The sequence below is a fragment of the Neurospora tetraspora genome (assembly GCF_033439725.1).
Source record: "Neurospora tetraspora strain CBS 560.94 chromosome Unknown B0H65scaffold_1, whole genome shotgun sequence".
Lineage (NCBI taxonomy): Eukaryota > Fungi > Ascomycota > Sordariomycetes > Sordariales > Sordariaceae > Neurospora > Neurospora tetraspora.
Genome location: NW_026944383.1, coordinates 6,425,336 through 6,447,191, shown reverse-complemented (window position 1 = coordinate 6,447,191; position 21,856 = coordinate 6,425,336). Strand labels below are relative to the sequence as shown.

Sequence of the window (21,856 nt, the reverse complement as noted above, 5' to 3'; positions counted from 1 at the left end):
CCGCTTTCCACTTGCTCATTTCTCGGCCAAGGGGGCTCACACAGGCCTCTCTCTCCCTGTAAGAGATTCAGAGTTCGAGTCTTTGGAGCGGAACGGTCGTTGGTCAATCAAACATCGGTCGCTAAAAACCTCAACACCACCATCTGTTTTACGTTTGTGATGAGAGATGTTGAAACGGCACTGAGAACCACCGCTGGCCCTGAAGAGTTTGATCAATTATCAAGCAAATCACTTAAGCATCAAAGATATGCTTTTTGACTTCCCCTTCCCGTTTGAGGCGGTCTGACGACGCCCGGTGGATCCAAGTTTGTTGCTTGACCGTCAAATTCGGTCGCTTCAGCTGTGCAGGTGGCTGGACGCATGGTCCCTGTTGACATCTTTATACTTTTGGAATGTGCTCCGGTATCTCCGATATCGGTATGCACCAGCCTTGCAAGCGGATCGCTAGTAGATTCGCTACGCCTACCATATGAAGCTATTGCCAATATCACCTAACCGATTTCACTTAAATATCCTCAGCCCTAGAAGCAGGGACACCATGCCAAGATGCAGTCCGCAGAATCTAGACCAGGAACCATTACCAACGGAGCTTGACGCTCCATTGCCCCACTTCTTTGTTTGTTCTTTGAAGAGGAAGGTCACCCTCGCGACGGAGAAGCGCCGAGGAGCCTCTCCGTTTATAAGCACAGTCCTTACCTCTCATCTTATCTTCTCTTCCTTCGTTAGGACCTAGGGCCACGGTATCAAAGATGAGATACTCGTTCTCCGTTCTGACAGCAACAGCGCTGGCGCTGCTGCCCTTTGCGCAAGCAGCGAAGGAGGTCTTTGCTCACTTTATTGTAAGTTCCACCCTTCCCCTTGAGAAACAAGGAATCCTCACTCACACATGCTTTCAGGTGGGAAATGCTCCTAATTATGACATGTCCGACTGGCAGGATGACATCCGTCTTGCACAGGACGCCTCCATCGACGGCTTCGTTCTCAACATTGCTTCACAGGACGCAAGCAACGACAACTCTCTGGCCAATGCCTTCCGAGCTGCCAATGCCGCCAACTTCAAGCTGTTCTTCTCTTTCGACTATAGCTCCCAAGCTCCTTGGTCCAAAGACGCCGTAACTGCCCTAATCAATCGCTGGGCGAATGAGCGCTCGTACTTCAAGCCTGACAACACCTACCGACCTCTAGTTTCCACCTTCGAGGGGCCTGATCATGCGGAAGACTGGCACGATATCAAGGGTAAGACCAACTGCCTTTTTATACCAGACTGGTCTTCCCTTGGCGCTGCAAACGCAGCCACAACGGCGGGTAGTGTTGCGGATGGACTATTCAGCTTCGATGCTTGGCCTAAGGGGCCTTCTGCCATGACCACGGAAGTGGATGAGCAGTATCGGACTGCGTTGAATGGCCGTCCTTATATTATGCCGGTCGCCGGGTGGTTCTACACCAACCTTCCCGGCTGGAACAAGAACTGGCTCTGGAAGGGAGATGAGCTCTGGGATACGCGCTGGCAGCAGGTAATCGACTTCCAGCCCGACTTCGTGGAGATTCTCACCTGGAACGACTACGGCGAGTCGCACTATATCGGCCCAGTCCGTGAGAAGTCGCTTGGGCTGTTCCAGAGTGGAAACGCACCGCTCAACTATGCCGAAAATATGCCGCATGACGGGTGGAGGAAGTTGTTGCCCTATTATATCCAGCAGTACAAGCAAGGCGGCAAGGTCCAGCCGACCACGCCGACCACCACCACCATCATTGCCCCCACCGCCACTGCCATCACCACCGTTATCAGAACCCTCACCACGATTGTCACCGCGCCAGCTTCATCGCAGACCTTGGTCGTCGCTTTCAAAGCAGCGAAGGTGGTGGTGGCGCAGGAAAACCTCGTCGTGAAAGAAGAGGCTGTAGTAGCCTACTACCGAACCAACCCAGCGAAGGCTTGCAACAACGGCGGCACGACCGGAAACGATCCGAATTACCAGCAGGTCTATCCGCCAGAAGACCTCCTGCAGGATAACATCTTCTTCACCGCTTTGTTGGCGGAGCCGGCCGACATCAGTGTTTCTATCGGTGGGAAGGACCTGAACGCCATGTTCTCAAAAAAGATGCCGCAGGTCGGCGGGGCAGGAATCTATTCGGGCAAGGTGCTGTTCACCAACAGCACGGGGGATGTGGTGGTGTCGGTGTCGAGAACCCTGGAAGACGGGACGACGCTGCTAATCGCGCAGGCTAAGGGAGGACCGTCTATCACGACGGAATGTGTGGACGGGATGGTGAATTGGAACCCGGCGGTTATCAGTTCATGATGATGGGAGAGCCCACGGATGCCGATGGCGTCGATGTTATGAGTAATGATCATGAATGAAAATGAATGTCTGATGAAATCGCCCTCAGGTTCCTCGTATTTTTTTTGTCGTGTGGCGGTGAAGAGATGAGGTCGACGGCCGGCAACTGTCGTCAAGGCGGGCGGCTGTCAAAGGGCTTTCTTTGTCACCTTTTTCTTGGTGCTCTCATTGTCTGATACCTTCTTGTTGGCCTCGATACCAGAGAAAACATGACCTGTCGTCGGCGCCTGAGTGGGTGGATATGGCGATCATGGCGGGAGTTGGAGTGTTGGGGTTTTGACGATCATTCTTCCTTGTCCGAGACCTTAACGTCATGAAACATCAGGAAGAGAAATGATTGGCCAATATGTGGACTCCAGCCAATCAAGGTCCATCCCAATGAACCCCCGCATCTGTCAACGCCATGCGAGAATAGAGTTCAGCGGCCCGGACGAAGAGGTCCAGAAGCCCTGACCCCTACCTGATTCGCTAACTCGGTGCGTGTTAGTGCTCGTTACAGTGGGAGAAGGGTCCAAGGGCACGGACTCTATCCACATCGATCTTCGGGAATATCTTCACCTGAGATGACCTTCAACTCACTGAGCATCAGCATCATCACTAGCAGCGAAAACCCCAATCAAACCTGATACATACCGAGATGCGTATACTATCGGCTGGCCACATCCGAACAATTAAGTCGTTCGTACAATCCAGCGCAAATCACCCCTTTTCTCCCCACTTTTATGACGTCTGAGGTTGAGCTGATCAACAACTCTCGACCGTATGGCATGCTATTTTTCGTTCAACATGGCAAACCGTTATGCGGTTCTTCGTTATCGACCCGACGTTCAAGCGGGTAATATCGTCTTCGGCCGCGGGTGAACGCGCAAGCAAGGCTTGGAAACGTCCAAGACATGTGCCTCCTTTGTGACGCAAGGTTTGATGAGCATCGAGATCGCTTGATCTTCGGCTGTGGTGTTTACCAAGAACTGCTATAACGGTGATGTTGTCATGTTCAATAGGTCTTTTAGCAAGCTCTTATAAACCAGATTGATCGCGTTCTGAAAGTAGCTAACCCTCCAGCATTCTGTTCCTGTGAGCGATACTGAACTCGAAATATCTGCAAGCGATCACAACCACCACATACACTCGCCAAACATGAACCCTTCAACAACAATAACAGCCCGCCTTCTCACCAGGTAGCGTCTTATCGGTACACTTAACATTAACAATGGCCGTTTCGTACAACGAACATGCTCTCCGCTTCTCAGAACCGGCAGCATCAGTGCCACGCGAACAATAATAACCGCTTCCAAGCTAGAGGCACAACCAACAGTGGCCAAGCCACCGCCACCAGCACCCAAAGATAACGAGACCAAGCCTCAAAACGAGAACAGTGGTTTCAAGCGTTTCTCCCAGTTCGGCCTAACCGGTAAGGTCTTTATCGTCACAGGGGGTGCTCAAGGTCTGGGCCTTGAGATGACAGAAGCACTTGCCGAAGCTGGTGCCAAAGGTAAGCCCTCATAACAACCTCCTTCTTCACCATCAGAGCTTTCCCTTTTCTAACCTGGGCTTCAAAACAAAAAGTCTACTGCCTCGACCGCGCCGAACAACCCGACCCAGCCACCTGGTCTTCAGCCCTCAAGCGCGTCCCCACCTCCCACGGCGGCTCCCTCCACTACCGCGAGCAAGACGTCCAAGACACTTCACACCTCGACAAGCTCATCGCCTCCATCGCCACCGAAAACAACCGACTGGACGGCGTCGTCGCCACCGCCGGCGTCCAACAGCTCACGCCCGCCATGGAATATAAACCCCACGACGTCGCCCGCATGCTAGCCATCAACTACACCGGCGTCTTCATGACGGCCTCCTCCGCCGCCCGACAAATGTACAAACTCAAAACCTCCGGCTCCATCGTTTTGATTGCCAGCATGTCCGGGCTGGTCGCCAATTAAGGATTGATCAGCCCCGTGTACAACAGCAGTAAAGCCGCGGTGATCCAGTTGGCGAGGAACTTGGCGATGGAGTGGTCCCGTAAACAGGAGGATGGGACGGGAGGGATCAGGGTGAACTGTATTAGTCCGGGACATATACTGACGCCGATGGTGAGGAAGAACTTTGAGGAGGTTCCCGGACTGAGGGAGAAGTGGGAGGCGGAGAATATGATGGGGAGGTTGGCGGAGACGAAGGAGTTTAGAGGGGCGGTGCAGTTTTTGGCGAGCGAGGCGAGTAGTTTTATGACGGGAGGGAATTTGGTTATTGATGGGGGGCATACTGCTTGGTAAGGTGTCATATTAACTAATCCCGCCGTTTTCTTCACAGCCTCGTACCCGATTTCACCGAAGAGGCGTACAACTTTGGAGTCCCTGGCGCTATCTACGACATGACCGTGTTCGGCGGGACCTGCAGTTTCTATGCGACTAACCATGGGGCATCGGAGGGGCAGGAGGTCGGATACCTCGTGTGCGATAAGTATTATGAAGCCGTTTGCACGTTCGGAAAGGCGGTTACCTGCAACACCAAGTTACTCGCTACATTGGTGATGAGGGAGATTGCGTATTGTGTTTGGCCTTGATCTTTGTCTTTGGGGGAAAAGGATGTAAATCTTGATTCTCAGCAGTCTGGATATACAAAGGCGAGTATGAGAAGAGAACTCTCCGTCACCCCCAATTTTTTCCTCTCTTGCCATCGATATTCAATACTTACATCGGCTAGATTCCTACCTACCACTACATACCCCAGTCACCCAGGTAAATCGCCACCCTGACAAACTCGGTACCAACACTCATCCATAAGGTACCCATAAATACCTGCTTACAGCCCAGGAGCCCTGATGTGCACGGCCATCTGTACGCCAGCTTGGACGTTGAGGCGCTGACCTTCTACATAATTGTTCTTGGTGCAAGTGTCCATGATGAGACCGGCAGTCTGGGCAACTGCTTGGCTATAGAAGTAAAAGGCGTGTCAGTTGATTTCTTGCACATGTGCATAAGAGAAAACGGACTCACCAAGTACTCTGCTGAGTGTGACTGCTCACCCCGGAAACGCCCGTGATCTGGGCCCTTCCATGGACGCACATAGCAGTGGCAGTTCCAACGACACATTGGGTAGAGCCTTTGCCGGCGAGGTAATTGATGCACCACACGGCGTCGGGAGCCTTGAGAACGGAAGCATCCAGGTCTGTTAGCTTCTGGCTCGCTGTGTTGGTATGGGTTTCCGGGGGGGAGAACTCACATATGCCGGACCGGGCTCATAGGTGTCGCATGACACTTCGGGATCCCATCGCTTTTGGGCGCCACCATTGGCAGCAACGGGGACGGAAGTAAAATTGGCAGTGTCGAGGTAGGCCTGCCACGCCTCCTCCGGCCCGAGGGCAGTCTCCGGGTTGGCGATCACGTCGTCGACCCACTTGGCGAAGGAGAAGACGGGTTCGGTGGTGGCCGCGGGAGCCGCGGTGACGAGAGTGAGGAGGCTCATGGCCGCGAGGGAGACGAGGGCGAGGTGGACCATTTTTGCTTCTTTCTTTGGGATCAAAGGGTGGTGTGACCTAGGAACTCGGTTTGGAGGGAGTGATGATTGTTTGGCTTGGACAAGATCGCAACACTCGTCGGTCGTCCCAACCTTTTATACATCTATCCAGTCCATGATCGGTCTTCCGCGACCTCCTCGGTTCGTTCCTTCTCGCCGTATTCCTTTCATTGCTACCTCCCCCTCATCAAACTGTTGCAATGCATTCTGACAACCTCTTGCAATGCATTCTGACAACCTCAGCACTACCTAAGGTAGTCAACCGTTGGTCATGCGTATAGCAAAAAAAACCATGGCAACTTGAGTTGACCAAAAGACGTCCAGCCAGCAGCCTAGAGAGAATGGCTACTCTAAGGTCTCACCGGTCTCATCGGTCCCAATATTTCTCAGCCTCCTACCTTTCGTTGCTACCTTACCCTCTCATAAGACTCGTACAACATGAGTGATTGCTACCTCTAGGGGTAATAATCTCGGCACTAGTAGCAAGTTCGAAAGCGTCCAGGCAAAAGCCCAACGAGACTGACAGGCTACTCTGGTCTAGGACTGCGTTCGTTCTCGTACGGTTATCGTAGGGCGCTTGGAATAACTCAACTTACTCAACTGAATTCGAGACCCCAAAGGCGAGTTACAACTCAACTCGGGGCAGTTCGCGGGTTGGCCGCCTTTTTTGAGTGTAAAACCGGTCATATGAGGCCCTTAATAGGTACGAAAACGGTACCAGAACGAACGCAGTCTAGAGTCCCATTGTAGGTAGTTCCATTGATCCTTCTTCTATGTCGGCCAAGGAATTTTTGCTTTTGTTGGATGGTAGAGGGCCTTGATGGGGCAGGAATGATTGCGCCAAACTTCTTCTAATCCTTCACACCAGCCTCATCGTGAACAGTGTCGTCCAGGGTTCAACTTAAGCCGGGCCGGGCCGTACATATGGAAGCTATGCCAAGCTAAGCCCGTGCTATGGCCGTGAAGATTCCATTACACAGTCCAAAGCCTAGACTGCATAGGCAAAATGGAGGTCAGCCGAGTCAAGCATACAACGCGACTGCATACACTACCTCTAGGGAAAATGGAGGTCAGCCGCGTCAAGCATACAACGCGACTGCATAGGCAAAATGGAGGTAAGCTGAGTCAAGCTTACAACGCGACGCTCATATACTACATCGTAAAAAGAAGCGAAGAATTCAATCAAAATGTGCCCCCCCAGCAGATATTGACACGACGTAACTGAGGTAGTATTTCCGCTTTAGGAAGGCAAGTCAAATCCAGTGTCCAGGCGGCCGAACCCAGGTTGGACCCTTGGGGGACACTATGGTGTAGTATCCGCATGCACGGGTTTTCGGCGTCATGGACCGACCTGCACACTAGTAAAAGATAGTATGTTTTGACCACGGTGAGCAGACACTTCTTCTTCTATTATCTCCTTTTGATCTTTTGCAGTAGCGAAATCGTAGGAGCTGCGGTCATGGTACTTCCCCAGGTTGAGGAGCGCTGAACTGGAGATGTATGCGGAGGGCGTGCTGGATTGGAAGACAAATGGATGAAAAGCTGTCTTGATGTAAGGATTTGAACTAGCGAGAATGGTATCCTGAGACTACAGTACCTTATCTTTTATCTTACCGTCGTTACCTTCCATATTTACAAGCACCAAAGACGCACACAAGGAATAACGTTACAGCCCCTAATCTATGACCCTTTATTTGTAGCCCCGTCAACTGGCTAAGGTGATAATTTGCTACCTAGGGGTAATCACGTATAGTACTTGTTTGGAACATTGATCCGGCATTCATAAATCAATTCATTCTAACGCTGATCTAGATCAAGTTGACCTTCTCTTTCAACAAGTGCGTATCCAAGCCAACAACGATCACCAAGAGAGATGACGAGAGGCCTGCTCTACGCCCAAGTCTACCAAGCCAAATCACCTTACACGAACTCTAAAAACACAAAACAAAAAGAGATCCGTTCGAAATCAAGACAACTGCCTCACTTGAGACACCGGACATCAAGCCAAACCCCTCAAAACTCCGGCTCCGAATCGGTCTCTCCACCCTCCTCATCCGGGCTCTCAGAAATCGCTCTAAGTCCTCTTCCACTCCCCCTCGTCTTCCCCGGCCGATGATACGTCACATCATCAATCGCTTCCCACCTACCTGTAGCCACCCTCATCTCCGCCAGATAAAACGGTCCATGCACTTTAATAGGGAAATTCCTAACCATGGGCGTCAAGCACTTCTCCAGCGGTCCATGCATAGTAAACGGCTGCGCCCTAGCCTTTGTCATGGCGTTTTCCTTCATGTCGTGCATGAACTTCTGGACGCGCGCGTCATTGGACTCATTCAGTCCCGTCATCAACATAAACCCCGTCAACGACGGAGTCAGCTTCTTCTCGAGCGCCTCAGCGCGGCGGATGAAAGAGGTGAGGTCGGGCGGGGGGCAGCTTGGTTTGCGGATATGCCAGCCGTTTTCTTCTTTGAAACGGTTGAGCTCATGACAAAAGTCGTAGTAGAGCGAGAGGATGGCGGTCATGGGCGCGTCTCCAGGGATGGTACCACGGTGAGGGTCGTCGGGGCAAGGCACGACGCCGTTTCTCGGTGGCCGCTGGTCCTCCGGCAGGTTGATACAGATCATTAGCCGGGCCCATTCGAGGACTTGGTCGATGTCCCTGGTGGCAGTGTGGTTCGGGCTGAAGCCGAAGTCCCAACCGGCATAACCAAAATCACCGAGGTAGAAATCGGGGATGTCGCTGAGCTCTCCGTCACCGGAAGGAGGGAAGTGAACCCAGATGTTACCGGGGTGTAGGTCCTTGTGGAAGATTGGCTTCTTCTCGTAGACGGTGTAGAGGTGTTGAAGAGAGCTGAAGACCTGGTGGAGCATGCGTGCGATGAGTCTGGCCGGAAACCGCTTGTCTGGGTTGAACTTGGTGTGCTTGAAGGTCATGTACTTGGTTAGAATCAAGTCCTTGACTGAGCCGCCGTTTAGGAGCTGCCAGTAGGACACGAGGTGGAACTTCCCGTTCTTGGACGGGATCTTCTCGTAGCCGTAGAATTTCGGGATGAGAGGTCGGATATCAGGCGAGCGAGGCGGCTTACTCAGGTACTCTTCCATAAGGTGGAACTCATTGGGTTCGATGCATTTGCTTCGATCGAGACGGTTCCTGCTCACCTTGCGGATGAGAAGCTCACCTGTGCTGACTTTCTGGACGACTTGTGCTTGGGCTTCGGCGCCGTGGCCGGCCATTCTGCAGAAGACATAGTCAGATCCTCTGAACTTGAAGAGATACGCTCGGGTGTTGGAGTCGGACATGGTCGTTAGAAGGAGTAACTGACTTTCGGTGTGTGTTTTCGCTGTTGGTTAGTCTGCTGGGATCTATGTCTTCGAAAGACGAGATATCGAGATGTTTATAAAAGCTCGATTCCGGTTCCATGTAGTCCTGCAATTCACAAAACAAAGGTCGAACAGCCATGTTGCTTTGACACCCTGTCGACGGACAAGTTTAGTGCCCATCTTCAATGGAATTGTTCGCTGAACTCAAAGAGCACATAGGGCGGAATAACGCCACGACACCTCTTTTAGACGAAGTTTTCGGCGAACAATGTAACTTCTGGGTATCGTGCTTTGTTCTCGTCATACTTCCGTCTTTGGTCGTTAGCACAAGGGGGTTTTGTGCTCGGAATTCAGTCCCGGACCACCCGCTAAAGACATTCTCTCGGTGGTGAATATCAGAGCATGTCTGTTTGATGGACAGGGCCAGTAGTGACCTGCTCATGTATTAGTATGGAAGTTGAGTGTGCGAGTGAACCCCTGAAAGCTTCATATTGCCGAGTGATATCTTAAGCCTTGCTTCCCGTTCAAAGCAGCGATGGTCCCCTGAAAAATACTTGTTGCATCAATCGGTGAACAGTACAATTTTATAGACTACGTTACCAGTAGATCACGGCTGATCAGATTCTGTTACCAGGAGTCATTAGCAATTGCTCTAATTCGATGAGTGATAATTCTGGCGAAGAGGACTTTGCCATATTTCCATTTCCATGTTTTGGAGGAAGAGACACGGTCCGATATCGCAGCATGAAACGTGTGGCAGATGCCGGCTCCGCTTTTCCGTGGACAAGAGGATAGATAGGAAGGCCTTTGACAGAGTAAATCCATATCTTTGCTTTCATGTCGCCGAATAGTTTGCGATATCTTCATTTCGTCTCGTGACGATGATGGAATGGGAAGAAAACAATGGAGAAATATTTCGAGTGCCAAGAGACTGTTTGTTAAGAGTGTTAGTGCTCGAGGTGTCAAAGAGCTGCAAGTCCGACCCTGGACGTTCTTTCTGCATCCGCAATCAGCCAATGAGATGCTATGATTTGGTAGTGCAGACGACTTCCCGAGACACAGCATTTTATTGGTCACAGAGATGTCAGCCCGTGTGGATCTGCGTTTCTCTTCGAAGCAGCCTGAAGCCTGACAAGGCGCGGTTTCCCAAACCAAGAGTCAGCACTTGTCCGACTTCTCACCTTCTCACAAGTCTTCCTCCAGACTCTACCCACAAAACAACAAGCCGCCATCCGAAGCTTGAAGGGAGCTACCTGCTCCCGACAACTTGTCTCCTCTCTCCTGTCCTCCGTCACATTCTCGCTGCAGCTAAGCAGAGTGAAAATACGACGACCACGCTGTATCAACTATAGGAAACATGGGCGACTCCCGGGATTTTCATCCTTCGACTTCCCGTCCTGCGCCACGGGGTTTCCCTCTGGATTCCCTTTCTTCGATGAAGTGATCCCTATGAATCCAGTCCTATAAGCTTCGTGGATTTGGGGTTGGTTGCTCGCCGGCCGTCGTACCGATCCGAACAAAACTCAACTTTCTTCCACAAGTGGTCAACATCTGTTAGTCATCTCCCAACGATGAAATCACCAACAAAAGTAGCTCGAGGGCTCAGCGCAGATCCTCAACCTGCCCGCGTTACAAAGGCTCCCACGCCCAACCTCGTCCGAGAGGTGCTCGCGCGCGCCGACAACACCAACACTAACACGGTGAGCCCTGAGCTCTGCGGCTTCCTGGAGGGTACCTCGGCGTACAAGTGCCTGGCCGGGTACACGTGCAAGTTCAACACGGATCTGAACGTGGTCGGGTGCTGCGAGGGGGACGATTGTCTATGGCAGACATCATGTTGCGACTACAACCCCGGTCCTGAGACCGCAACTTGGAGCACCTTTACGTCAGAATGTGGCGGCCTTAACTTCGACCAAGTGGGATACTGGTGAGTTTAACTTGGCTGGTGAAGGTACCGGGCGGAGGAGTGTTAGGCCTCAAGAGGAATAGCGGCTGACAAGAGTCTACAGTGGTGAAGATACACCGTTTTGCGGAACGCGCCGCTTCGAGAATGGCATGACGAAGTACTACTGCACGGCGGATAAAGAGATCTTGACAGACTATGTCAACTTTACGTCGGCTGGAGAAACGACGGCCCAACTTGGACTCCCTCGATTAACAGGCAAAAACGGTCCTGCCCCGGCGACCATATCCTCCTTTTCCACAAGCGGATCACTCATTGGCGAGACAGTCACGGTGCGAGTGACGGAAACAGCATCAGCATCAGCATCGGCAGGCAGCGGTAGCAGCACCCCAAGTGCCGGCGTGATCGCGGGAAGCGTGGTTGGCGGCGCTGTATTCGGGGCCTTGATGACCCTTCTCGCCGTGCTCTTGACAGGGTACTTTAGGAAGCGAGGCCATCTCAAGGGCATGGAGCCGGTTCCTACCGCTCAACCCTCGGAGCTGCGGCCGCCATCAAATGGCAGAGCAGCCACTCCGGTCCCGGGCAGCATGCCAATCATGGCGCCGATGCCCTATCATCCATCACCCCTGAGCGCTCCCGGTTCACCACCACCCCCTAATGGACCGAAGGACAACAGCTATGTGCAGTATTACGATCCTGCCCTCAGCACTACGTCCTCGCCGCCGCCCCCGTCAGCGATATCCTATGCGCCGCAACCACTACTATATAACCCGTCGATTGCCTACGGACAACAGCCCTATGCGCAGCTGTCACATCCGCAACTGTCACAGCCGCTGATGGGCACTCATGAAGCGGATTCGTGCAACATGAGTCCCCATCCCAGATAATGAGCTTTCTGATCATGCCAGGTGACAGCGAAAGGATCAACTACAGGGGACCATATTTGTCTACTTCATACTTGGCAGGCTTACGATTGGATATAGACAGCCTCCTCCAACCTTTGTGCTGGTTGGGGCGGTATGATAAGACCGGCGTTTGACTTTATGTATTGGGATTTGGATACCCTTGTTGACTTCTATGTCTTGAATACCACATAACGAGGCAATTGAGCCCAGCGTATAGTTTCCCCTTGTTCGTCGTCTAACCATCCCATGGCCATGCTGTTTTGAGATGCTAATCCACCAACCACCACAACCCCCTCTGCCTGAAGGCATTTGTTTGTTTTTGAAAGACACTAACGGTGTCAAAATATGAACAAAGAAAGGATATGTGACAACCCAAGTCCCAGACCCAGTCCCAGACCCGGTTGAGACACAGCAGTTGCTCCAGGCCAGGCCAAGCAGGCAGGAAAACCTCGACTCCTCAATAGCCACCAGTGGCTCCATCCGATCCGATCATCATACGAGATTCGTTCTGACTGATTTAATCGCTGGGAGTGCAAACCGACTCGCCATCGGCGCTCACGCACTTCATTCCCGAGCAGCAGTCTGACGAAGCTCGGCACGTGGTGAGAATGGCGCGGCATGCCTGGTTCACGAAAGGCTTGGGTTAGCTCAAGCTCGTTATATCTTTTTGGGATCATCACAAAACAACATACCTGTGCCCCTGGGGTATAGCGGTAGTCCAAATTGGCCTCACGCCTGAAGAGGGACCGGGGCTGCGGCTTAGCACCGCTGGGACTGACACGGTGTCCGGGGAGTACCATGCCGGAGACTAGGCCGAGGAAGGAGACGAGGACGATGGAAGCCTTCATTTTTGCTGGTTTGATTTCAGGGCTTTGGAGATGACGCTAAGATGTTTCTGGATATGTGCCGGGAGAAAGAGCCGTTGGGGTGAAGATGTCGAACCAGCGACGAGGTGAAGCCAGGAAATCGAAAGTGAAGGCGAAAGTGAGGTTGAGATGAAAGCAGCACAATATCCGAAGCACAGCTTCACCTTTTTGACCAAACTCCTTCCCGTCTTTCTTTCTGCTTGCGAAAAAAAGGGAGTAAATGAAAGAATGCTAGATGCCAAAGCTAGGGCACTGCAAGCAAAACCGGGTTACAAGAAGAAAGCGAACACCGGGTTCGAAATAAACAAAAGAATGGAAGAGGAGAATCTGGAAACACGGGAGAGAGACCTGACGAGAAGGCTTCCTCTCGGAATAGTATACGGGAACCTGGGGGGGCTTGGCCCGCGGCCGTCTTTACTTATATTAAAGCCTCCCTTCCCCTTCCCGCGGCGGGCACAGAAAGACGAGTTTGGAACCGCGGAAGATCCCTCGTGCCAAGCCGTTCGATTGTATCGAAGACTTGTCCGCAGTACGTACTGTGGGGGCGAGGGCGAGCGGGCCGATGGTTCATGGTCAAACACGGGGACGGTACCTGAATTGTAACCTGGATGACCCCCCGAGAGGCGTGTGACGGTGTCAGGGGTAATGCTAACAGTTTATGCACGAAACCCCATGTGTTTCTGTTAGTGCTACCTGCCATATCACGAACCCCCGGAATGCAACTGCGGGGTGGAGGAGGCACACTGTTTCGAAAGGTCGCAGCGAACGCCGACAGCGCAAGATCACCGACTGGCATCGCCTGTCAATCAGTGTCATGTCTGTGCGGATTGGTTCATCCCATCTTGCTCGTCCGAGTCCTGAAACACGGTCCAATTATTTTGCGGTCAGTTTGAAACTGCGACGTTCAATTCTCCGCGCGTTCTCTATTCTATTCTACTTCTAGCGACTTCTGATCTACCACCTTCCCGACAAGTACAACGATATTAGAGGTCGAGGATGCCCAAAATGTGAAATCCGATCAGCAGCATCAGATATCATCACCATCTTCAACGCCCATCATCATCACCTCTTCACCTCTAGGTACTATAAGCAGCCACCCACTCAACCTCCAACCCAGCCTCAATCCCGCCCGCCGTCTTCCCATTCGGCGTCTTTCCCCCCTCCAAATTCGCAACATTATTCGGAAAATCCCCGCCCACCGCCACATTCAAAATCAAATACTTCGGCATCCTCGTAACCGCCGTCCAAGCCTTCTCATCCCCAATCTGCGCGCCCGTCAACACCACCATCGGCCTTCCATCCACCAAATACGTCAACTTCTCCCCTTTCCAGTCTCCCCCGGGGTTAGTCCTATCAATCTCGGCGCCGAAAACATGGAACGTCCTCCCATCCCTTAAACTTTCTAAAGGTGTGCTCGTGCTCAGCCCGGAAAACTCATTACACGGCCCCCCCGGAGCAACTCCGCAGTGCAGCGACTGCCACACCGCAGGCGACCCGTTGGTGCTCTCGGCTATGTCGATCTCGCCCGCGCCGGGCCACTGGTCGAACTTGCCGGAACGCCGGAACTCGGACCCCAAGGCCCAGAAGGACGGCCAGATGCCCATTTGCGAGGGGGAGGGGGCGGAGCCGAAGCGCAGGCTGGCGGACATGAGCAGCTTGCCGCCGGGGGGGCAGGCGATGTGGTCGGTTATGGTTTCGATGCGGGCTGAGGTCCAGTAGTCATCCACGGATGGGAGGGCAACGCTGACGCGGAGAGGGGTAATGAGTAAAGTCCCCGAAGAGGTGATGTTGATGTTGGAGGGTGACTTGGTGTAGGTTTGCACTTCGTTGGTGCCCCAGTTGCCTGGGCCGTTGGGGTAGGAGGTCCCCGTGGCGATGACCCACTTGGAGGGCAAGGGCTGGGACCCGGGGGGAGGAGGGAGAAGTCGTCTTGGAAGAGGATATGGGAGTAGCCGGGTGGTATGGTGATGCCGCTGCGGCGAGAGAGCTGGGGCTGGGTTGGGGCTGCGAGTACACCCCAGGTTGAGAAGAGCAGTGCAGCCGCGAAGACAGGAAACATCATGTTGGCTGTGCGGTTTGCGGGCGTTGCTAATGAGTGGATAAAGCTAATGTAGTCCAGTGACTGTCTTCAAGATGAAGGAGCTTGTCAAAGAGGGGAAGCTTGTCGGATGACTTCTGCCTTTCATTTTCTAGGCTATCGAAAGCACATTTATACACCTCTATGTATTGTAGGCATAAAACTATCCTAATCTCTCATCCAAGGGCGTTCTAACACCTGACGAATCGCTTCGTTACCATCAGATCCCGGGAATAGCCTTCAACCGCGCACATTAACTTCACACAGGGCTTACTCACTTTCAGGTACCGTACCACCACATCTGGATCGAAGGAGTAGTTCTACCTCCGTTCCCGGTAAACAGCTAGGAAATACCTTCGAATTAACCCTAACAATACCTAGGTCATTGACTTATATCTTGTCTTAGCCAATCTTACCCTTCCCAGTTTCCAGGCTCGTCCGCGGTATCGCGCCAACTTAGATATAGATTTAAGAGCCTCTACTCTAAATAGAAGGTCTAACTACAATTGCACAATGGGTCGATGGGTTTTGCGGAATCACTACTTTTTGGAAGAAAACTGCATTACTCAACGGTTGTTGTTTCAGTCATACGGCCTTTTTTTTTGACTACAAGCATTAAACCTTTCCAGGAAGAACTTGCACTGGTGAAAGTCTTTGCCGCAACATGAACGTCATTCAGAGACCTTTGAGATCTATCTACCTATCGACACTGTTCAATGTATTGATGATTGTTGATATCAGCCCAGTGCAAAAAGCGAGGCCCGAGCAACAGTCAGTCGCGTGCTGAGGTCGAACCGCAATGGTACGTAGAACAAGATTCATCAAGATATCCCAAAATGGTGATCTCAATTTCGGTGGTCTCCGAGTTGGTTTGGTATTTCTAAGATAAAATGCAAAAAGAGAAATCACTGCGCCAGCCGCGAAACGAACGCGGGGCCCATCGATGGCAACGATGGATTTTACCACTAAACCACTGGCGCTTTGAGGTGTTGATGAAATATTTTAAGCATAACAGGTGCTTATGAACAACATGAGATTATAGTAGATTCCTTCACCGACTCCGGTCATACCCATTGTCCGAGAGTGTTGGAACTTGACGCCGACGGGTATCATGGGTAAAGGCGGCAGTCTGGCAGCGAACAAAACGGTCAGTCTTGCTGAGGGCAACAAGAAATACTTGACCTCTCATGTGTACTCAACAAATTACCTTACATTTCAAGCACTGAAAACCCCCGACGTGGGATTTTCGTGTGTCCTTCGTTGGTGAACCCTTCTGGCTCGTGGTTTAGACACTGTTGGCTGTAGCCCACGACCACCGAGGTGGGTGTCCTTCACAGCTGTGGCTGAAACAAGGCGCAGTCAGGAACTTCGTCGAAGTCCAACCGGCGCCGTGGTTGACTCGGGTATACAGCATAACCAACATGGTTAAGCGTCACTGGTCTCATACAACATGCTGGCCTACCGGTGGCATGCGCCACACACATGCTTGTTTCATCTGCAACTGCCAGACATGAAGAATCACTGCAAGGCTTCAAGTTTAAAAGAAGAATTTTTCAGTCACTCTATCATCTATGGACCAACAAAGAGGACCGTAACCTGTGTATAGTACATGAAGTGGAACCCAACACCGACCGACCATCGTTTTCCATGCACGCCAGAAGCCAAGTCCCACGTCCCCTCAACCATGATAAACCTAGTAATACTCCCGCTTGCCATACCGGAAACAACGATATCAAGAAAGAAAAAAAAGAGAAAATGCAACCCCCGTCGTGATCTTCGTAGTACAACAACGCTCCTCCTCTTCAATATCAATGTCAGAGGTTTCCCTTAACGAGACGCCTTCTCCGTTGTATCAGACGTAGCATCCTCGTTGTCCTTAGCCGCGAGCACTGGCTTCTGATCCTCAATGCTGAGACCCTCCATCGCCTTGCTGGCTCCAGAGAACGGACACGTACTGCCAGATGTGGGTGACGATGCCGACGCCGCCGCCCAGTCCTTGCTTTCGACAACAGAAGAGAAAGGACACGCCGAGCCGCCATTAGCAGCAGCCGAAGAAGAAGAAGAAGAAGCTTCAGCAGTCTCATCCAGCACTTTCTTGCCATGCAAGAACCCTTCCTTCTCAACGACGCCAAAGTCCATTCCGTCCGTGAACTCCTCACCATCGTGTACATACCACCTGGTGAACAAGTCGTTCTGGATCCAAATGACTTTGCCCAGGGCCTTGAGCAAGGCAATCTTGCGGGGCATCGGCAGGCGTGGGTGCGACAAGATGGCCTCGTTGAGAATGTCCTGGATGACGCCCAGGGTGACGCCGATGTGGATGTACTCGATGTGCAAAGGGTGCGAGCGGCCCAGCCCTGTGTGCATCATGCCGACCTTGTCCAGGTACTCCCAGAACTCCATCTGCGACGGGTCCGAGCATAGCTTCTTAAGGTATGCGCGCAGGAACATCTTGCGGTGGAGGATCTGGGGGCTTTCCTCGTCGGGGACTTCGTCCATGGGACCCTCGAAGGCGGTGCTGCGGGTCTGGAAGGCGCGCGCCGTGATGTCGTATGAGAGGAGCTTCTTGTAGACGATGTTGACGACGGCGGGGATCAGGGCTTGGATGTACTTGGCGCCGGAGGAGAGGGCTTCGATGTCATCTGTATTTTGAGAGAGAATGTTAGAAAGGCACATCCATGGCTCTCTCCCTCTTGAGTGCACTTACCGGTACCGAAATCAAGGAAAGAATGGAGATAGCGGATGCGCGCCTCGAGACTGGTGTAGAGCTCCTTGCGGTCGATGTGCTGCATCGGGGCTCTGGTTCTAGCAGAGCTTGAGCTTGCTGACGGCGCCATTGTGACTGGCTGTTGTTTCTACAAGCCAAGAAGATATATCGATGTGTTTCCTGGAATATTTCAAAGAAGTGGAAGAATAAGAAAGAAACACGTCTGGCGAAGTATTGATGTTCCGAGACTACAGTCAGTCAGTGCTGAGCTGCTGGTGAAACTCGTGGTGGGGGCGGGGCGGGTATAAGTGTTAGCGGGGAACCTTGATGTCCACGAGGAACTCAGATAAACAAGTCAACCATAAATCAAATAATGGGTATATAAACTCCAGATTATTGGAGAGGAGAATGCGATCTGTGAACCATCAGAAGCTAGAAGGACAAATGGTGTTTTTGAAGGTCGAAATGCCATGGTGATGCGAGCGCCAAAGGTACCTGCTTCTCGTGGGACAGCACAATGCGCCTTCCCGAGTGGTTCGATTGTCACGCCATGTTCGAGGTTCCCGGCCCCATCAACGAACATCACCCCATCTTGTGTTTCTCGTCCCGTAGGAAACTGCCTACAAAACACTGCACGGTCAAAAGGATTATTACAGTCGGAACCCGTGACGGAAGACGTTTGTTTCTTCGGGCCGCGCCTGGACTCAAAAAACTCGCGATATTGCGGTTTCTTGAACCGGCATCTCCCTCGCTGCTCGTAAAGCGCTGCTTCCGACTTTGTCCGACACCTCCAACTTTGTCTTTCGCAACTCGCCGCCCGGATGTTTTCAAACTCGAAAATAGTCGGGGAATGTCATGTCCTCGCAACCGCCTCCCGATAGTTGTTCGGTATCGTTCATTCCGCCTCCGCAAAGTCTCCCAAGATGCTGCCATTCTTCAGAATGTCGTCCATCAAGCTGCCCTTGAGGCTGCAGGTCAGCGTCCCTTCCCGCTACAGCATATTGACATGTCCTGACTAGATTGCCGCAAGAAGATCAGACATGCCAGAAATAGATTTAAACTCCTGTCAGCACTCAAAGAGATCTGCGAATACTCCAGAGATACGATCACGGTCCGGATCCCGGGGCTCGCTGCTACCTTGAACGCAGTACGGACTAATTAGGGTAAAATGCCACCAATGACAAGTCAACACCGCCGAATGCTATACCGAGGATCGACGACCGAAGTCGCAGGAGCCTCCTATTCAGGCTGATCGACGAACGACCTAGACTCGAACTTTCATATAATCCCCTCCTGGAGCTCCCGGTAAAGCAGCTCCAGAGCAGCGGGGTCCTTCGATGCAACATCGATATATGATGGGGACCGAGGTGGAGGAAAAGCGACCACGATGCCTCCGCCGCATATATCAGTGCGGATGATCTCCGCTAGATCATCGAGATGTCCGTTTAGACCAGATCAGTCTTGGCACAGGAGTTGAGATCCGATCAGAGACCGGAACAGCAAGTCACTTCAGCAAGATGCGGGTTTCCTGGGGACTTTTGGCCTTCCCGGCCGCGGTTTCGGCGATCGAGAACGGTATCAACAGCTGGCTACGATATGCCCCCCTTCCCAACGATCAGCGCCCTTCGAACCTTCGATTACCGGGTGCTATCATGGCTTTGAGCTCCAACAAGACTAGCCCCATTTACACCGCTGGACAGGAGCTACAAGCCGGCATCAAGAGCATCCTCAACCAGACTCTTCCCCTCTACCACGAACCCGACGAGTATATAGGGTCAACCATCTTGGTCGCTACAACCGGAGATTTCAACGGCAGACAGAAAGGGGATGTCGAAGCTGCCGCAACTCTGGCTGATGATGGCTATCTTCTTCGCATAAGAGCAGGAAATGTGGTCATCCTTGGTCAGACCGAGCGAGGTGCCTTGTACGGAGCCTTCGACTATCTCTCGAGAATTGCTCAAGGAAGGTTCTCTGATGCCGACTTGGTGTCGAACCCAGACGCCCCAATTAGATGGGTGAATCAGTGGGATAACATGGACGGCAGTATTGAGCGCGGTTTTGCGGGCCCTTCCATCTTCTTCAGCAACAACGCGATTCCCAAAAACCTCAACAGGGTCTCTCAATATGCTCGGCTACTCGCTTCCATAGGCATCAATGGCATCATTGTCAACAACGTCAACGCCAATGCGAACTTACTCACCAATGCCAATATCGATGGGCTGGGCCGTATAGCAGACGCGATGCGCCCGTACGGTGTACAGGTTGGCATATCACTAAACTTTGCGTCACCCCAGACACTGGGAGGGCTGGCAACATTCGATCCCCTCGATCAATCGGTGATCTCCTGGTGGACCGACAAGACGAATCGCCTCTACAAGCGCATTCCCGACATGGCAGGCTATCTGGTCAAGGCGAATTCGGAAGGGCAACCAGGACCATTGACCTACAACCGCACGCTGGCAGACGGTGCAAACTTGTTCGCTAAAGCTGTGCAACCACATGGCGGCATTGTTATGTTCCGGGCCTTTGTCTATGACAACCACATCAACCCAGCCGACCTCAAAGCCGATCGCGGAAAACATGCTGTTGAGTTCTTCAAGGGGCTTGACGGACAGTTCTTGGACAACGTTGTCGTGCAGATAAAGTATGGGCCCATCGACTTTCAGGTTCGGGAGCCAGCATCGCCTTTGTTCGCCAACATACCCCAGACAAACACCGCGATAGAACTTCAGATCACTCAGGAATACTTGGGCCAGCAGAGCCATCTTGTTTATGTTGCACCGCTGTGGAAGACTATCCTGGATTTCGACCTTCGTGCTGATGACCAACCGTCACGTGTCCGTGATGTTGTTGCCGGCCGTCGGTTTAGCAACAAGCGTGGTGGCTATGCTGGTGTCGTCAATGTTGGAACCAACACCACATGGCTAGGGAGTCATTTGGCCATGTCGAACTTGTATGCCTACGGCCGTCTGGCTTGGGATCCCACCCAAGACCCGCAAGCTCTACTTGAAGACTGGACTCGACTCACGTTCGGCTCAGACCCTCTTGTGCTTGGGGTCATAACGGAGATATCCATGGCGTCATGGCCAGCCTACGAAAACTACACAGGCAACCTCGGTATCCAGACATTGACCGATATCTTGTACACCCACTACGGCCCAAACCCTGCGTCGCAGGACAACAACGGCTGGGGACAATGGACACGTGCAGACCATTACGGGATCGGCATGGACAGAACGGTTTCCACAGGCACCGGGTTCTCCGGTCAATATCCCGCCGAAGTAGCCGAGAAGTTCGAGAGCATCGAGACCACTCCGGAAGAACTCATCCTCTGGTTCCACCACGTCAACTACACGCACGTCCTCAAGTCCGGCAAGTCAGTGATCCAGCACTTTTACGATGCTCACTACGCCGGTGCCGAAACAGCACAGACATTCCCTATTGCATGGGAGTCACTTCGGAAGAAGATTGACACCGAGCGCTTCAATGACGTTCTCTTCCGCCTCCGCTACCAAGCTGGTCACTCCATTGTCTGGCGCGATTCCATTTGTCAATTCTACTATAACCTCTCCGGCATCCCGGACGGAGCCGGTCGCGTGGGGAGGCATGAATACAGGATTGAGGCAGAGACCATGACGTTGAAGAACTACAAGCTTACCGGCGTCAACCCAGTTGAGACGGCTTCGAATTTGACTGCTGTGGTTCTTGTTTCCAACAACACTTCGGGAGAAGCTACCATGAAACTTAACTTTGACTCGGGCAAGTATGATATTGCTATCAACTACTTTGACTTGATAGGTGGTAAGGCGCGCTACAAGGCGTTCCTCAATGGGAAGTTGTTGCTCGAGTGGGCTGGGGATCTGGAGGATAAGCTGGGCCATACTTTCTCTACAAAGCTTGATGGACACTCAGCTACGAGGGTTACGATTCGTGATGTCCAGATCCAGAAGGGGAATGTGTTGAAGATTACGGGACTGGCTGACGGGAACGAGTTGGCACCGTTGGATTATGTTGCTATCTTGCCGCAAGGTGTTGTTGACTAGTGGCAGTACGAAGAAGAGGTGTGCGGAGCGAGGAGAATTTGGTGAACAAAGAGCGAGGCAAAGGACGTATAACTTGACACGGACAAATACCGAGATACTTCACAATCCATACTCCGCTCACGCTTACCCAATCGTCCATCTACCCCAGTGTTCACCTGTTGTTCCCTCCTCCGTCTAATGTC

At 52.3% G+C, this 21,856-nt stretch overlaps 9 protein-coding genes and 1 non-coding gene across 10 annotated transcripts; 4 read left to right on the top strand and 6 right to left on the bottom strand.

Annotated features, from left to right (window-relative positions):
• Positions 1–442: 442 nt before the first annotated feature.
• Positions 443–2,395, top strand: B0H65DRAFT_57447 (glycoside hydrolase). The gene is made up of 2 exons (XM_062830581.1): positions 443–839; positions 897–2,395. The coding sequence occupies exons 1-2, from the start codon at positions 750–752 to the stop codon at positions 2,301–2,303; spliced, it is 1,497 nt and encodes a 498-aa protein (XP_062687135.1). The 5' UTR covers positions 443–749; the 3' UTR covers positions 2,304–2,395.
• Positions 2,396–3,479: 1,084 nt separating this feature from the next.
• B0H65DRAFT_544998 (uncharacterized protein) lies at positions 3,480–4,899 on the top strand (the record flags this gene model as incomplete). Its single annotated transcript, XM_062829339.1, has 5 exons — positions 3,480–3,520; positions 3,593–3,834; positions 3,909–4,267; positions 4,328–4,605; positions 4,647–4,899. The coding sequence occupies 5 exons, from the start codon at positions 3,480–3,482 to the stop codon at positions 4,897–4,899; spliced, it is 1,173 nt and encodes a 390-aa protein (XP_062687134.1).
• A 46-nt stretch (positions 4,900–4,945) lies between these two features.
• B0H65DRAFT_57420 (uncharacterized protein) lies at positions 4,946–6,325 on the bottom strand. Its single transcript, XM_062830575.1, has 3 exons — positions 5,559–6,325; positions 5,333–5,481; positions 4,946–5,268 (listed from the first exon to the last, which is right to left on the bottom strand). The coding sequence occupies exons 1-3, from the start codon at positions 5,832–5,834 to the stop codon at positions 5,139–5,141; spliced, it is 555 nt and encodes a 184-aa protein (XP_062687133.1). The 5' UTR covers positions 5,835–6,325; the 3' UTR covers positions 4,946–5,138.
• Positions 6,326–7,797: 1,472 nt separating this feature from the next.
• Positions 7,798–9,255, bottom strand: B0H65DRAFT_57406 (uncharacterized protein). Its single transcript, XM_062830566.1, has one exon. It carries the CDS (start codon positions 9,150–9,152, stop codon positions 7,866–7,868), a length of 1,287 nt encoding a protein of 428 aa, XP_062687132.1. The 5' UTR covers positions 9,153–9,255; the 3' UTR covers positions 7,798–7,865.
• Positions 9,256–10,580: 1,325 nt separating this feature from the next.
• Positions 10,581–12,141, top strand: B0H65DRAFT_57357 (uncharacterized protein). Its single transcript, XM_062830550.1, has 2 exons — positions 10,581–11,100; positions 11,183–12,141. The coding sequence occupies exons 1-2, from the start codon at positions 10,745–10,747 to the stop codon at positions 11,961–11,963; spliced, it is 1,137 nt and encodes a 378-aa protein (XP_062687131.1). The 5' UTR covers positions 10,581–10,744; the 3' UTR covers positions 11,964–12,141.
• A 357-nt stretch (positions 12,142–12,498) lies between these two features.
• B0H65DRAFT_418246 (uncharacterized protein) lies at positions 12,499–12,829 on the bottom strand (the record flags this gene model as incomplete). Its single annotated transcript, XM_062824135.1, has 2 exons — positions 12,499–12,603; positions 12,674–12,829. 2 exons carry the CDS (start codon positions 12,827–12,829, stop codon positions 12,499–12,501), a joined length of 261 nt encoding a protein of 86 aa, XP_062687130.1.
• A 1,045-nt stretch (positions 12,830–13,874) lies between these two features.
• B0H65DRAFT_505620 (concanavalin A-like lectin/glucanase domain-containing protein) lies at positions 13,875–14,909 on the bottom strand (the record flags this gene model as incomplete). The annotated part of the gene is made up of 3 exons (XM_062828001.1): positions 13,875–13,930; positions 14,289–14,690; positions 14,753–14,909. The coding sequence occupies 3 exons, from the start codon at positions 14,907–14,909 to the stop codon at positions 13,875–13,877; spliced, it is 615 nt and encodes a 204-aa protein (XP_062687129.1).
• A 924-nt stretch (positions 14,910–15,833) lies between these two features.
• On the bottom strand, positions 15,834–15,904 carry B0H65DRAFT_t27. The gene has a single exon. It is a non-coding gene; the product is annotated as a tRNA-Gly (tRNA).
• Positions 15,905–16,460: 556 nt separating this feature from the next.
• B0H65DRAFT_452979 (Protoglobin-domain-containing protein) lies at positions 16,461–18,099 on the bottom strand. The gene is made up of 2 exons (XM_062826129.1): positions 17,632–18,099; positions 16,461–17,566 (listed from the first exon to the last, which is right to left on the bottom strand). The coding sequence occupies exons 1-2, from the start codon at positions 17,759–17,761 to the stop codon at positions 16,752–16,754; spliced, it is 945 nt and encodes a 314-aa protein (XP_062687128.1). The 5' UTR covers positions 17,762–18,099; the 3' UTR covers positions 16,461–16,751.
• Positions 18,100–18,897: 798 nt separating this feature from the next.
• Positions 18,898–21,776, top strand: B0H65DRAFT_57308 (glycoside hydrolase superfamily). Its single transcript, XM_062830534.1, has one exon. The coding sequence runs from the start codon at positions 19,149–19,151 to the stop codon at positions 21,672–21,674; it is 2,526 nt and encodes an 841-aa protein (XP_062687127.1). The 5' UTR covers positions 18,898–19,148; the 3' UTR covers positions 21,675–21,776.
• Positions 21,777–21,856: the final 80 nt, after the last annotated feature.